Source organism: Mus musculus, chromosome 5 (genome assembly GCF_000001635.26).
Source record: "Mus musculus strain C57BL/6J chromosome 5, GRCm38.p6 C57BL/6J".
NCBI classification, from domain to species: Eukaryota; Metazoa; Chordata; class Mammalia; order Rodentia; family Muridae; genus Mus; species Mus musculus.
This window is the reverse complement of record NC_000071.6, coordinates 145,778,829-145,793,063: the sequence shown is the minus strand read 5'-3', so window position 1 is coordinate 145,793,063 and position 14,235 is coordinate 145,778,829. Positions and strand designations below refer to the sequence as shown.

Below are 14,235 nucleotides of genomic sequence, written 5' to 3'. Positions count from 1 at the left end.
CTATAGTAGATCTGGCTACTGTACACATAACTATCTGCCATAAACACAGGTCTTAGACATTTTAATATATGATTTTAGATCTTCTTCCTTTCTGTCTCTGTCTCTGTCTCTCTGTCCCTCTGTCTCTCTCTGTCTCTCTCTGTTTCTCTCTGTCTCTATCTGTCTCTGTCTGTCTGTCTGTCTGTCTGTCTGTCTGTCTGTCTGTCTGTCTCTCTCTCTCTCTCTGTCTCTCTCTCAATTTTTAGGATCAGAGTTTTTTCTGTCTATCTTTGGGTATCTCAGAACTCACTCTGTAGAATAGGCTCAACCTGCCCCTGCCTTTTGAGTGCAGGGATTAAGGCAAGCACTACTACTTCCTGGCTAGGTATTCTCATACATAGCTTAATTGCTTAATAATTTTTTATAAGATTTTTTTATTTTTGTTTTCTGTGTATGGGTGTACTACCTGCATGCATGCAGTGCCTAAAGAGGCCATAATGGAGTCTTGAATCCACTTGTATTTAAATTACAGTTGGTTGAGAGCAGCCATGTGGATGGTGGGAATAAAACCTAGCTCTTCTGAGAGTGCCAATTGTTGGGGGTTTTGTATATATATTCTGGGTACAATTAACCATGGTGTGTTATTTGGGGTTTTAATACTTTCCCTATCAAATATATTTCCATACACAGCTCATGTGTCCCTATGCCTACATTTCATCCTTGTCACCTAGTATCCTCTGTTTCTCCTTTTAAGCATTGTAGGATAAATATATTTAGACCTTTATACATATTTATTCATAGAGGCTAGAATCTGGAAGTATGGGAAAGTATGTGATCTTTAATTCTTCCTGCTTTTTTGTTACCTGTCTTTTAGCTTGGGTTTTTCTTTTTTCTTTTTCTGAGAAGGGGTTCTCTGTGTAGCCTTGACTGTTCATGTGGGTGTACATGCACATGCAAATGCCTTGGTGATTGTGTGTCATGTGGAGATCAGAGGACAGCTAACAGCATTTGGTTCTTTCCTTCTACGGAGTGGGATCCATCGATCAAACTCAGGTTTTAGGCTTGCCTGGAGAAACTTGTGCTATTGATCCATCTTAGTGGCTCCTGAATTTTCTTTCTGAATCCAAATGAACTCCAGGAGCAGAGTTAAATTTAAGAGTCAGTCCACAGCTTTGGCTACTACATAGCACAGAAGGAGAAGTATTGTGCTGACCCAGTGTGACCAAGTTCACAGAGAGAATCACTTCTGTTTGCTACACTGGTCATTTATTCTAGAGATTGCTTCATGATTTTTTAAATAAATTTTCCATTTCAATTAAAACTTATCTTTTTTCTTTTCTAGTACTTTTTCCATTACTGACACCAGTATATGAGATGTTAAATATCTGCATGTTCCCAAATGATTCAATAGAATTTTTCAAAAAATTTGTGGACAGAATGCAGGAAAGCCGCCTGGATTCTAATCAGAAGGTAAAAGGTGGTGGTTTCATGAGAGTTTCAAAGTTTGATAACATGTTGGGCTGTGAACAAATAAGCTGTATGCTAGTGGCAGATAAAAAAGGCTATGTTTAGAGAGAGAAAATATATTCATGTTTTCTCATAGAGGAGAAGTTGGAGTTTTAACAAGTTGGTTGAGAATAATCTAGAAATGAATCCTTAGCAATAGGGATGAAAGCTAGAACATCCTGCATTAGGACTGAAAAAAAATTGGCATGGTGCTAGACCTGAACAAGGTCAAGACTGTCAGAACTCCAGTGAGGATGGGAGAGGATCTCTGTATGCAGTGCTCTTTGCTCAGGGTCAATTGCCAGTTCATAGCTGTGGGTGGAGGGTGTGAACATAGGTAGGTTTCCCATGAGGCATTGGATGGCCTCATAGCCATTCACATATGCACAACACTAGTTGGACATAGTGGGTGACTAAGAAGAGGGCATGGAGTGTGGAGGAAGAAATGTTACAGACAGTATAGAAGGAATTGTTTGGAGGAAACATTGGGGTGGAGATGACCATATCTGATTGAGTATGAGTATGAAACTTCAATAACAAATAAAAATGATCAAAAGGGGGGGATAATATTTTCATCTCTTTCAAAAACATTTTTAGAGAATAAAAGTTCTTGTTTAAAATTTTATCTATTGTAATTTATTGTAAAATTGGATGATGTGGAAACTAGATTCTTCCTAATTAGTCCACTCTTACTTTTGTTCCTTAATGACTCTAACCATATAACCATAGCCACAGTTGTGAATTTGAGGGAACCACCTTCTCAGAGGGAGAGAATTAAGGTTCTGCACTTGTGATCCACTTCTGACCTTTGAACTTACCATTGACCTTCCATTTTTGTAACCTCTCTCTCTGCTTCTAGCACCGAGTGGATTTTCTTCAGCTGATGATGAATTCTCATAATAATTCCAAAGACAAAGACTCTCATAAAGGTAAGCAAGCCCTTCCTGGTCTATAGACAAGGAAACTCTTGGGGACCAGGTGGGTTGCTCAGAAAATATGCGAGGAGGTTTTTCTAGGTAGAGGGAAAACACTGTTGATTTGCTGAAAGACAGGCATGTCTATTATCAACATGGAATATTCTGGATTCACATGGGCAAAAGTTTACTCCTAACAGGAAGGGTGGCCATCATGGACATTTCCAGTGTTCTGTCTGTTACCTGGGTGAGCACATGTGCTGATTGTGTCTTTCCCGGCACAAAATCTCAGAGCTCAGCCTAGACATCTGTGTCTAAACATCCAATCAGGGGCATGGACCCAAGTGGTGTTGAAGTTCTCTGGGACCCCTGTTGAACACGTACGTGTTCTCTAGCCTAATCCATGGTAAAGATAGACTTCATTGTGTGATGTATAAGTAGCTTCTGGAGAAAGCCTCTTTGTACAAATGGATTTGTCCTTTTCATTCTTTTAAGTATTTAAAACCACTCATAGTTGGGCAGTGATGGAGCATGCCTTTAATCCTTGTACTTGGGAGGCAGAGGCAGGTGGATCTCTGTGAGTTCAAGGCCAACCTGGTCTACATCAGATTCCATGATAGGCATGGCTACACAGAAAAACCCTATCTCAAAAACACATAAAATTCTCACTTACAGATTTTTATCTTCTTTGTGTAGTACATGTATGTGCCAGAGTATGTTCATAAGTGCACACTTTTAGGTGTATGTACACAGAAAAGATGAAGGCATCCACCAGTGTCTTATCAATCTCTCTCTGACTCATTTCCTTGAGACAGGGTCTTTTTTTTAAGCCCACGACAAAGTTGACTGCCAATAGGTCCCTACAATCCACAGTGTTGTGGTTAAAAGTATGTGCTGCCCCACCTGACTTTTTACATGGGGAGTGAGGACTCAAACTCTGGTTTACCCATTGAGTCATTTTTCTAGCCTCCCATTTGTGGTAATTTTTTAATTTATAATCATTATTATCATCATGACTGATAGCATTCCAGTTCCAGATTTTAGTCTATAGATGTGCACCAGTAACTAATGGAAAGGGAGTCTTCCATTCTTACATATCTGATTGTTTCCCATACACTCACTTGCTTATATGTAGTGTGTCCCCATGTTTAATATTTAAAGTGGCAGGTACTTTGTGTTTCAAGCCCTTTCCTATCTGCCCACTTGAAACCCTTTGACGTGATCAGCTAACTTCAAGTTCTTTTATACCTCCTCCTCCTTTTGCTACAGGCTCCTATGTAGCACAGGCTGATATACATTCACAATGTGCCTGAGAATGACCTTTAACTCCTGAGACTACAGACATGTAGAATTTTTCCATCACTGGCTGTTTTCTTTCCTGTCAATCTTCCAGTGTAAACAAGAATATAGACATTGTCACACTTGATTCACAAAGTGCTGGGGACTGAACCCAAGGCTTCACGAACACTAGGGAAGTACCGCCATCTACTGACAACATCTCAGTCCTTCTGTTTAGTTTTTGTTTGCTAAAATAATTATTCACTTTTAAAATAGGCACCAATTGTGAATTTATAGTCCAGTGTCAGTTTAGTAGCAAGCACTTACACTAAATGGGAGCTAAAATTTGCAAACAATAGGATTAAAGCACTCATGGTAGAAGATGTACTACTGCCTGTACATTTGTAGACTCCAATGCCATCTTCTGGCCTCCCTGGACAAACACACATAAATAAATGAAAATTTAAAATATCTCAACCTATACCGGGGACCTTCTATAACTGCTTCTCTAGGGGTTTCTGACCTCCATGGACACCCTCCCCACACATGTGGCACCCTCCACACAGATACACACAAACAGAAATACCCATAAATTAAAATAAAATTTACAAACATGAATATTCATATCTTGAAACTGCCCACGGAGGATTGTGAGAGTCAGCAGAAACACTAGGACAACCTGCCTGTAGCTTTCTTTTCTTTTTCTGGATGTGTCATTTGCTGTCATGGTGATGACAGTCTCAGTGTGACTGAACAGCATTTCCATAGTCTGTCCAGGTAAATGGGGACTCATTTGATTTTCTCCTCATCTCATCTGTGATAGCACATCATGACTGACTCACCTAAAATGTATTCTTACTTTCAGCCTTTTCTAACATGGAGATCACAGTCCAGTCAATTATCTTTATTTCTGCTGGGTATGAAACCACCAGTAGCACACTTTCCTTCACCTTGTATTGTTTGGCCACTCACCCTGATATCCAGAAGAAACTGCAGGCAGAGATCGATAAGGCTCTGCCCAATAAGGTGAGATAATGGTGTAGAAGGGAAAATGAGAAATTGTCAACAAAGACACAATTTGGTCACTTGCAATGGTGTGTGTGTCTGTGTGTGTGTGTGTGTGTGTGTGTGTGTGTGTGTGTCTGTGAAAGAGAGAAAGCGACAGACAGAGACAGAGACAGAGAGAGTCAGAGAGACAGAGAGCAGAATGGAGAGAGTGTGTGTGAGAATCAGGGAGAGGGGGATAGAGAGAAAGTTTTTGTGTATATGTGTGTGTGAGAGAGTGTGTGCCTGTGTGTGAGACAGAGAGAGAAAGAGAGTCTCTGTGTGTGAGGAAGAGACAAACACTGTGTGAGTGAGGGGGAGTGTGTGTATGTTGTGTGTGGCGGTGTATATGTATTTTTTTCTCTGTATGAATTTTGTGTGAGTGAGTGAGTGAGTAACCATTCACATCACTGAGCCAACCTTCCGATTCTAGTGATTTTTTTCTTTACATATATGTATGTATGTATGTACATATATGTGTACTTATATATGCGTATTAGTGTATAAATGTACAGGGTCATGTGTGCTGCAGCATGTGAGTGGAGGTCAAAGGATAACCTGAAGGAATTTGTTCTCTTTCTGCTGCTTGAGTTTTAAGAGTCCAAATCAGGTCAGTAGGCTCAATGGCAGACACCTTTGCTCTCTGATCTGTCTGAGCAATGCTTCATAATTTGTAACAAGAGCACAGCACTGGTTTTTCCCAGAACCATTTAGAAATTATCATGAACATGACACATATGGAGAAATGGGCAATAAAGACTTTCATGGCAATAGAAGGTTGTTGTGACACAGAGCTGGGCCTGGTATGTCTGTTATCTAGAACCACAAGAATACCAAGCAAGCAACATGCACACAACCTGTGTGATGTTAAAGATATGAATTTAACATATAACTCTCTAAATGATTCTATGATAGTGCTAGTTCTGCCATGTTGTCCCTGCTGAATACTGAGAGAGGCTAACCTTGGCCTAGATTAATCCGTGTGGGTTTACTCAACTCTGTGCCATTATTTCCCCTATCTCTTTATGGTTATAGTAGAAAAAGCCAAGGTGTGAGCCTTGGTGTTTAAATCATCCCACCTCTCTATGTATATGTTTGTGTGCATATGTGTGTGTATAGGTCATAGACCTACATTGTGTACATTTCTAAACCACTTTCCGCCATGTTTTATGATACAGGCTCTCTCACCAAACCTGGAGCTTATGGAATGGATTGGGTTGTCTAGCCAATGCGAACCAGGCAAAACCTGTCTCAGTCTACCTACTGCTGGAATTAGAAATGGGTGCCACTGTGTCAGGCTTTATAATGATTTGTATCTGAACTCTCGTCCTTAGGCTTTCATAGTAGACTCTTCCCTAATTGAGCATCTTCCAGGCCTCCAGTGACAGTCATTCCATTTGTAAGGAGCTTGAGAGATGGCACAATGGTTAAGAACACTTGTGCTCTGCAATAGGATCCATTAACATTTGAGTCCCAGCATGAAAATGACGGCTTTCAACTACTCTAACTCTGGTTGCAGGAGATCTGATACCCTCTTTTTGCTTCTGTGGGCACTGTACATATATGGTGTGCATAAACATATACAAGCAAAATATCTACACATATGAATTAAAACAATCTTAGAAACCTTTTATTTTAATTTTTTTATTAAATTTTTTCCATTTTTATTAGGTATTTAGCTCATTTACATTTCCAGTGCTATATCAAAAGTCCCCCATACCCACCCACCCCCACTCCCCTACCCACCCACTCCCCCTTTTTGGCCCTGGCGTTCCCCTGTACTGGGGCATATAAAGTTTGCATGTCCAATGGGCCTCTCTTTCCAGTGATGGCCGACTAGGCAATCTTTTGATACATATACAGCTAGAGTCAAGAGCTCCGGGGTACTGGTTAGTTCATAATGTTGTTCCACCTATAGGATTGCAGATCCCTTTAGCTCCTTGGGTACTTTCTCTAGCTCCTCCATTGGCAGCCCTGTGATCCATCCATTAGCTGACTGTGAGCATCCACTTCTGTGTTTGCTAGGCCCCGGCATAGTCTCACAAGAGACAGCTACATCTGGGTCCTTTCGATAAAATCTTGCTAGTATATGCAATGGTGTCAGCATTTGAATGCTGATTATGGGGTGGATCCCTGGATATGGCAGTCTCTACATGGTCCATCCTTTCATCTCAGCTCCAAACTTTGTCTTTGTGACTCCTTCCATGGGTGTTTTGTTTCCAATTCTAAGGAGGGGCATAGTGTCCACACTTCAGTCTTCATTCTTCTTGAAATTCATGTGTTTAGCAAATTGTATCTTATATCTTGGGTATCCTAGGTTTGGGGCTAATATCCACTTATCACTGAGTACATATTGTGTGAGTTCCTTTGTGAATGTGTTACCTCACTCAGGATGATGCCCTCCAGGTCCATCCATTTGCCTAGGAATTTCATAAATTCATTCTTTTTAATAACTGAGTAGTACTCCATTGTGTAGATGTACCACATTTTCTGTATACATTCCTCTGTTGAGGGGCATCTGGGTACTTTCCAGCTTCGGGCTATTATAAATAAGGCTGCTATGAACATAGTGGAGCATGTGTCCTTCTTACCAGTTGGGGCATCTTCTGGATATATGCCCAGGAGTGGTATTGCGGGATCCTCTGGTAGTACTATGTCCAATTTTCTGAGGAACCACCAGACTGATTTCCAGAGTGGTTGTACAAGCCTGCAATCCCACCAACAATGGAGGAGTTTTCCTCTTTCTCCACATCCACGCCAGCATCTGCTGTCACCTAAATTTTTGATCTTAGCCATTCTGACTGGTGTGAGGTGGAATCTCAGGGTTGTTTTGATTTGCATTTCCCTGATGATTAAGGATGTTGAACATTTTTTCAGGTGCTTCTCTGCCATTCGGTATTCCTCAGGTGAGAAATCTTTGTTCAGTTCTGAGCCCCATTTTTAAATGGGGTTATTTGATTTTCTGAAGTCCATCTTCTTGAGTTCTTTATATATGTTGGATATTAGTTCCCTATCTGATTTAGGATAGGTAAAGATCCTTTCTCAATCTGTTGGTGGTCTTTTTGTATTATTGACTGTGTCTTTTGCCTTGCAAAAACTTTGGAGTTTCATTAGGTCCCATTTGTTAATTCTCGATCTTACAGCACAAGCCATTGCTGTTCTGTTCAGGAATTTTTCCCCTGTGCCCATATTTTCAAGGCTTTTCCCCCACTTTCTCCTCTATAAGTTTCAGTGTCTCTGGTTTTATGTGAAGTTCCTTGATCTACTTAGATTGACAAGGAGATAAGTATGGATCGATTCCCATTCTTCTACAGAATAACAACCAGTTGTGCCAGCACCACTTGTTGAAAATGCTGTCTTTCTTCTACTGGATGGTTTTAGCTCCCTTGTGGAAGATAAAGTGACCATAGGTGTGTGGGTACATTTCTGGGTCTTCAATTCTATTCCATTGGTCTACTTGTCTGTCTCTATACCAGTACCATGCAGTTTTTATCACAATTGCTCTGTAGTAAAGCTTTAGGTCTGTCATGGTGATTCCACCAGAAGTTCTTTTATCCTTGAGAAGACTTTAAGCTATCCTAGGTTTTTTTGTTATTCCAGACGAATTTGCAAATTGCTCCTTCCAATTCGTTGAAGAATTGAGTTGGAATTTTGATGGGGATTGCATTGAATCTGTAGATTGCTTTTGGCAAGATAGCCATTTTTACAATGTTGATCCTGCCAATTCATGAGCATGGGAGATCTTTCCATCTTCTGAGATCTTCTTTAATTTCTTTCTTCAGAGATTTGAAGTTTTTATCATACAGATCTTTCACTTCCTTAGTTAGAGTCACGCCAAGATATTTTATATTATTTGTGACTATTGAGAAGGGTGTTGTTTCCCTAATTTCTTTCTCAGCCTGTTTATTCTTTGTATAGAGAAAGGCCATTGACTTGTTTGAGTTTATTTTATATCCAGCTACTTCACCGAAGCTGTTTATCAGGATTAGGAGTTCTCTGGTAGAATTTTTAGGGTCACTTATATATACTATCATATCATCTGCAAAAAGTGATATTTTGACTTCCTCTTTTCCAATTTGTATCCCATTGATCTCCTTTTGTTGTCGAATTGCTCTGGCTAATACTTCAAGTACTATGTTGAAAAGGTAGGGAGAAAGTGTGCAGCCTTGTCTAGTCCCTGATTTTAGTGGGATTGCTTCCAGCTTCTCTCCATTTACTTTGATGTTGGCTACTGGTTTGCTGTATATTGCTTTTATCATGTTTAGGTATGGGCCTTGAATTCCTGATCTTTCCAAAACTTTTATCATGAATGGGTGTTGGATCTTGTCAAATGCTTTTTCTGCATCTAACGAGATGATCATGTGGTTTTTGTCTTTAAGTTTGTTTATATAATGGATTACATTGATGGATATTCGTATATTAAACCATCCCTGCATCCCTGGAATAAAACCTACTTGGTCAGGATGGATGATTGCTTTAATGTGTTCTTGGATTCGGTTAGCGAGAATTTTATTGAGGATTTTTGCATCGATATTCATAAGAGAAATTGATCTGAAGTTCTCTATCTTTGTTGGGTCTTTCTGTGGTTTAGGTATCAGAGTAATAGTGGCTTCATAAAATGAGTTGGGTAGAGTACCTTCTACTTCTATTTTGTGAAATAGTTTGTGCAGAACTGGAATTAGATCTTCTTTGAAGGTCTGATAGAACTCTGCACTAAACCCGTCTGGTCCTGGGCTTTTTTTGGCTGGGAGAGTATCAATAACTGCTTCTATTTCTTTAGGTGATATGGGACTGTTTAGACGGTCAACTTGATCCTGATTCAACTTTGGTACCTGGTATCTGTCCAGAAATTTGTCCATTTCGTCCAGGTTTTCCAGTTTTGTTGAGTATAGCCTTTTGTAGGAGGATCTGATGGTGTTTTGGATTTCTTCAGGATCTGTTGTTATGTCTTTCTTTTCATTTCTGATTTTGTTAATTAGGATTTTGTCCCTGTGCCCTTTAGTGAGTCTAGCTAAGGGTTTATCTATCTTGTTGATTTTCTCAAAGAACCAACTCCTCTTTGGTTAATTCTTTGAATAGTTCTTCTTGTTTCCACTTGGTTGATTTCACCCCTGAGTTTGATTATTTCCTGCCGTCTACTCCTCTTGGGTGAATTTGCTTCCTTTTTTTCTAGGGCTTTTAGATGTGTTGTCAAGCTGCTAGTATGTGCTCTCTCCCGTTTCTTCTTGGAGGCACTCAGAGCTATGAGTTTCCCTCTTAGAAATGCTTTCATTCTGTCCCATAGGTTTGGGTACGTTGTGGTTTCATTTTCATTAAACTCTAAAAAGTCTTTAATTTCTTTCTTTATTCCTTCCTTGACCGAGGTATCATTGAGAAGAGTGTTATTCAGTTTCCACGTGAATGTTGGCTTTCCATTATTTATGTTGTTATTGAAGATCAGTCTTAGGCCATGGTGGTCTGATAGGATACATGGGACAATTTCAATATTTTTGTATCTGTTGAGGCCTGTTTTGTGACCAATTATATGTTCAATTTTGGAGAAGGTCCCATGAGGTGCTGAGAAGAAGGTATATCCTTTTGTTTTAGGATAAAATGTTCTGTAGATATCTGTCAGGTCCATTTGTTTCATAACTTCTGTTAGTTTCACTGTGTCCCTGTTTAGTTTCTGTTTCCACGATCTGTCCATTGAAGAAAGTGGTGTGTTGAAGTGTCCCACTATTATTGTGTGAGGTGCAATGTGTGCTTTGAGCTTTACTAAAGTTTCTTTAATGAATGTCGCTGCCCTTGCATTTGGTGCGTAGATATTCAGAATTGAGAGTTCCTCTTGGAGGATTTTACCTTTGATGAGTATGAAGTGTCCCTCCTTGTCTTTTTTGATAACTTTGGGTTGGAAGTCGATTTTATCCGATATTAAAATGGCTACTCCAGCTTTTTTCTTCAGTCCATTTGCTTGGAAAATTGTTTTCCAGCCTTTCACTCTGAGGTAGTGTCTGTCTTTTTCCCTGAGATGGGTTTCCTGTAAGCAGCAGAATGCTGGGTCCTGTTTGTGTAGCCAGTCTTTTAGTCTATGTCTTTTTATTGGGGAATTGAGTCCATTGATATTAAGAGATATTAAGGAAAAGTAATTGTTGCATCCTTTTATTTTTGTTGTTAGAGTTGGCATTCTGTTCTTGTGGCTGTCTTCTTTTTGGTTTGTTGAGTGATTACTTTCTTGCTTGTTCTAGGGCGTGATTTCCGTCCTTGTATTGCTTCTTTTCTGTTATTATCCTTTGAAGGGCTGGATTCGTGGAAAGATATTGTGTGAATTTGGTTTTGTCGTGGAATACTTTGGTTTCTCCATCTATGGTAATTGAGAGTTTGGCCGGGTATAGTAGCCTGGGCTGGCATTTGTGTTCTCTTAGTGTCTGTATAACATCTGTCCAGGTTCTTCTGGCTTTCATAGTCTCTGGTGAAAAGTCTGGTGTAATTCTGATAGGCCTTCCTTTATATGTTACTTGACCTTTCTCCCTTACTGCTTTTAATATTCTTTCTTTATTTAGTGCATTTGTTGTTCTAATTATTATGTGTCGGGAGGAATTTCTTTTCTGGTCCAGTCTATTTGGAGTTCTGTAGGCTTCTTGTATGATCATGGGCATCTCTTTTTTATGTTTGGGAAGTTTTCTTCTATTATTTTGTTGAAGATATTAGCTGGCCCTTTAAGTTGAAAATCTTCATTCTCATCAATTCCTATTATCTGTAGGTTTGGTCTTCTCATTGTGTCCTGGATTACCTGGATGTTTTGAGTTAGGATCCTTTTGCATTTTTGTATTTTCTTTGACTGTTGTGTCGATGTTCTCTATGGAATCTTCTGCACCTGAGATTCTCTCTTCCATTTCTTGTATTCTGTTGCTGATGCTTGCATCTATGGTTCCAGATCTCTTTCCTAGGGTTTCTATCTCCAGCGTTGCCTCGCTTTGGGTTTTCTTTATTGTGTCTACTTCCCTTTTTAGTTCTAGTATGGTTTTGTTCATTTCCATTACCTGTTTGGATGTGTTTTCCTGTTTTTCTTTAATGATTTCTACTTGTTTGGCTGTGTTTTCCTGCTTTTCTTTAAGGGCCTTTAACTCTTTAGCAGTGCTCTCCTGTAATTCTTTAAGTGACTTATGAAAGTCCTTCTTGATGTCCTCTATCATCATCATGAGAAATGTTTTTAAATCTGTGTCTAGATTTTCGGTTGTGTTGGGGTGCCCAGGACTAGGTGGGGTGGGAGTGCTGCGTTCTGATGATGGTGAGTGGTCTTGATTTCTGTTAGTAGGATTCTTACGTTTGCCTTTTGCCATCTGGTAATCTCTGAAGCTAGCTGTTTTAGTTGTCACTGTTAAGAGCTTGTTCTTCAGGTGACTCTGTTAGCCTCTATAAGCAGACCTGGAGGGTAGCACTCTCCTTAGTTTCAGTGGGCAGAGTATTCTCTGCAGGCAAGCTCTCTTCTTACAGGGAAGGTACCCAGATATCTGGTGTTCAAACCAGACTCCGGGCAGAAGTTCTGTTCCACTCACTAGAGGTCTTAGGATCCCGTGTGGAATCCTGTGTGGGCCCTTGCGGGTGTCAGGCGACTCCGCTGGCAAGGTAGCCCGGGGCTCGAGTGGAACAGAAGGGGCTTGTGCCCAAGATCAGGCCCGGGTAGCCTGCTTCCCTATGTACCGCAGTCTCAGGTTCCGCGCGATTGGATTGGGGCAGGCGCTGTGTTCCACTCACCAGAGGTCTTAGGATCCCATGGGGAATCCTGTGTGGGCCCTTGCGGGTGTTGGGCGAGACTGCTGGCAAGGTAGCCCGGGGCTTGAGTGGAGCAGAAGAAGCTTGTGCCCCAGATCAGGCCCGGGTAGCCTGCTTCCCTATGTACCGCAGTCTCAGGTTCAGCGCGATTGGATTGGGGCAGGCGCTGTGTTCCACTCACCAGAGGTCTTAGGATCCCGTGGGAAGTCTTGTGGGGGCCCTTGCAGCTGTTGGGCAAGACTCTGCTGGCAAGGTAGCCCGGGGCTCGAGTGGAGCAGAAGAGGCTTGTGCCCCAGGTCAGGCCCAGGTAGCCTGCTTCCCTATGTACCGCAGTCTCAGGTTCCGTGCGATTGGATTGGGGCAGGCGCTGTGTTCCACTCACCAGAGGTCTTAGGATCCCGTGGGAAGTCTTGTGGGGGCCCTTGCAGCTGTTGGGCAAGACTCTGCTGGCAAGGTAGCCCGGGGCTCGAGTGGAGCAGAAGAGGCTTGTGCCCCAGGTCAGACCCAGGTAGCCTGCTTCCCTATGTACCGCAGTCTCAGGTTCCGCGCAATTGGATTGGGGCAGGCGCTGTGTTCCACTCACCAGAGGTCTTAGGATCCCGTGGGGAGTCCTGTGTGGGCCCTTGCGGGTGTTGGGCGAGACTGTGCTAGCAAGGTAGCCCGGGGCTCGAGAAGAGCGGAAGGGGCTTGTGTGCTTAGAAACCTTTTAAAATGAATTATAAGTACTAACTAAGTCCTTTGAGCTGCTAAACTTGACTTTGGGGATGCTGAGAACTCAACACTAGACACAGTTGAAAATTAAATTAAAATTGCACCGCAAATCTTTTTTCTTTCTTCCCAGGCAACTCCCACCTGTGATACTGTGATGGAGATGGAATACCTGGATATGGTGCTTAATGAAACCCTCAGATTATATCCCATTGTTACTAGACTTGAGAGAGTCTGTAAGAAAGATGTTGAACTCAATGGTGTGTATATCCCCAAAGGGTCAATGGTGATGATTCCATCTTATGCTCTTCACCATGACCCACAGCACTGGCCAGACCCTGAAGAATTCCAACCTGAAAGGTACTAGAACCTCAGGAGCAGGAACACACTCTATACTCAGCAAGCCTGTGTATAATATGATGTCTCTCATAGGAAGATGATCTAAGTATGATTTTCCATACATTTGCATTGTGTGAGGAGAATGGCAGAGAAAGAGAAGAAAAGAGAGGAGAGGGGAGGTGCGACTGGCAGAAAGTCTAACTCATTACACAAAGAATCTTTACCTCCTTCTTTTTCAAGTAGTTAATGATCCACTTAAGTTAACTTAAGTTTGGGGCAGGAACCCATTTTTTCTCCAGTTAAAATAGTGTGTATTTTCAGAGTTGGAATACAGCATCATCCCAAATGGATTTTTAGTGTCTAAAGGTATAGTTCATTTCTTGGTTCTTTTTCTTTTTTAAATGTTTCATCAATGGATATTGAATTCTGGTCATTTTCACCTCACATTGTCCTGTCTCTTCTCCCTCACACTCATGTGGAATCCCTGTCTGTCTTCAACCTGTCTTATTCCTGTATTTATATATATATTTGGATTTTTGTGACTTGTGAGTTTACTTAGGGTTGTTTGCATACACATAGATGTAGGGGTTATATCTTGGAGAATGATCGACTCACCAGTGGCTGCACCATTAAAGAAAAACTCCTCCATCATCCTCTAAGCATTTATTGTCAACAGCTCCTTAGCGAGGTGGCATCTCATGAACTTTATTTCCCT

General features: G+C 41.1%; 1 protein-coding gene across 2 annotated transcripts in view; it reads left to right on the top strand.

Annotated features, from left to right (window-relative positions):
* Cyp3a44 (cytochrome P450, family 3, subfamily a, polypeptide 44) overlaps positions 1-14,235 on the top strand; it is a 31,909-nt gene that overhangs the window by 12,828 nt on the left and 4,846 nt on the right. For both annotated transcript variants that reach the window (XR_868675.1, NM_177380.3), the window contains exons 8-11: positions 1,322-1,449; positions 2,345-2,414; positions 4,543-4,703; positions 13,315-13,541. Coding sequence is in view for 1 of the 2 variants with exons in the window: in NM_177380.3 (NP_796354.1) it covers positions 1,322-1,449; positions 2,345-2,414; positions 4,543-4,703; positions 13,315-13,541 (586 nt within the window). In the remaining variant the exon portion in view is untranslated. The remainder of the gene's footprint in view (positions 1-1,321; positions 1,450-2,344; positions 2,415-4,542; positions 4,704-13,314; positions 13,542-14,235) is intronic.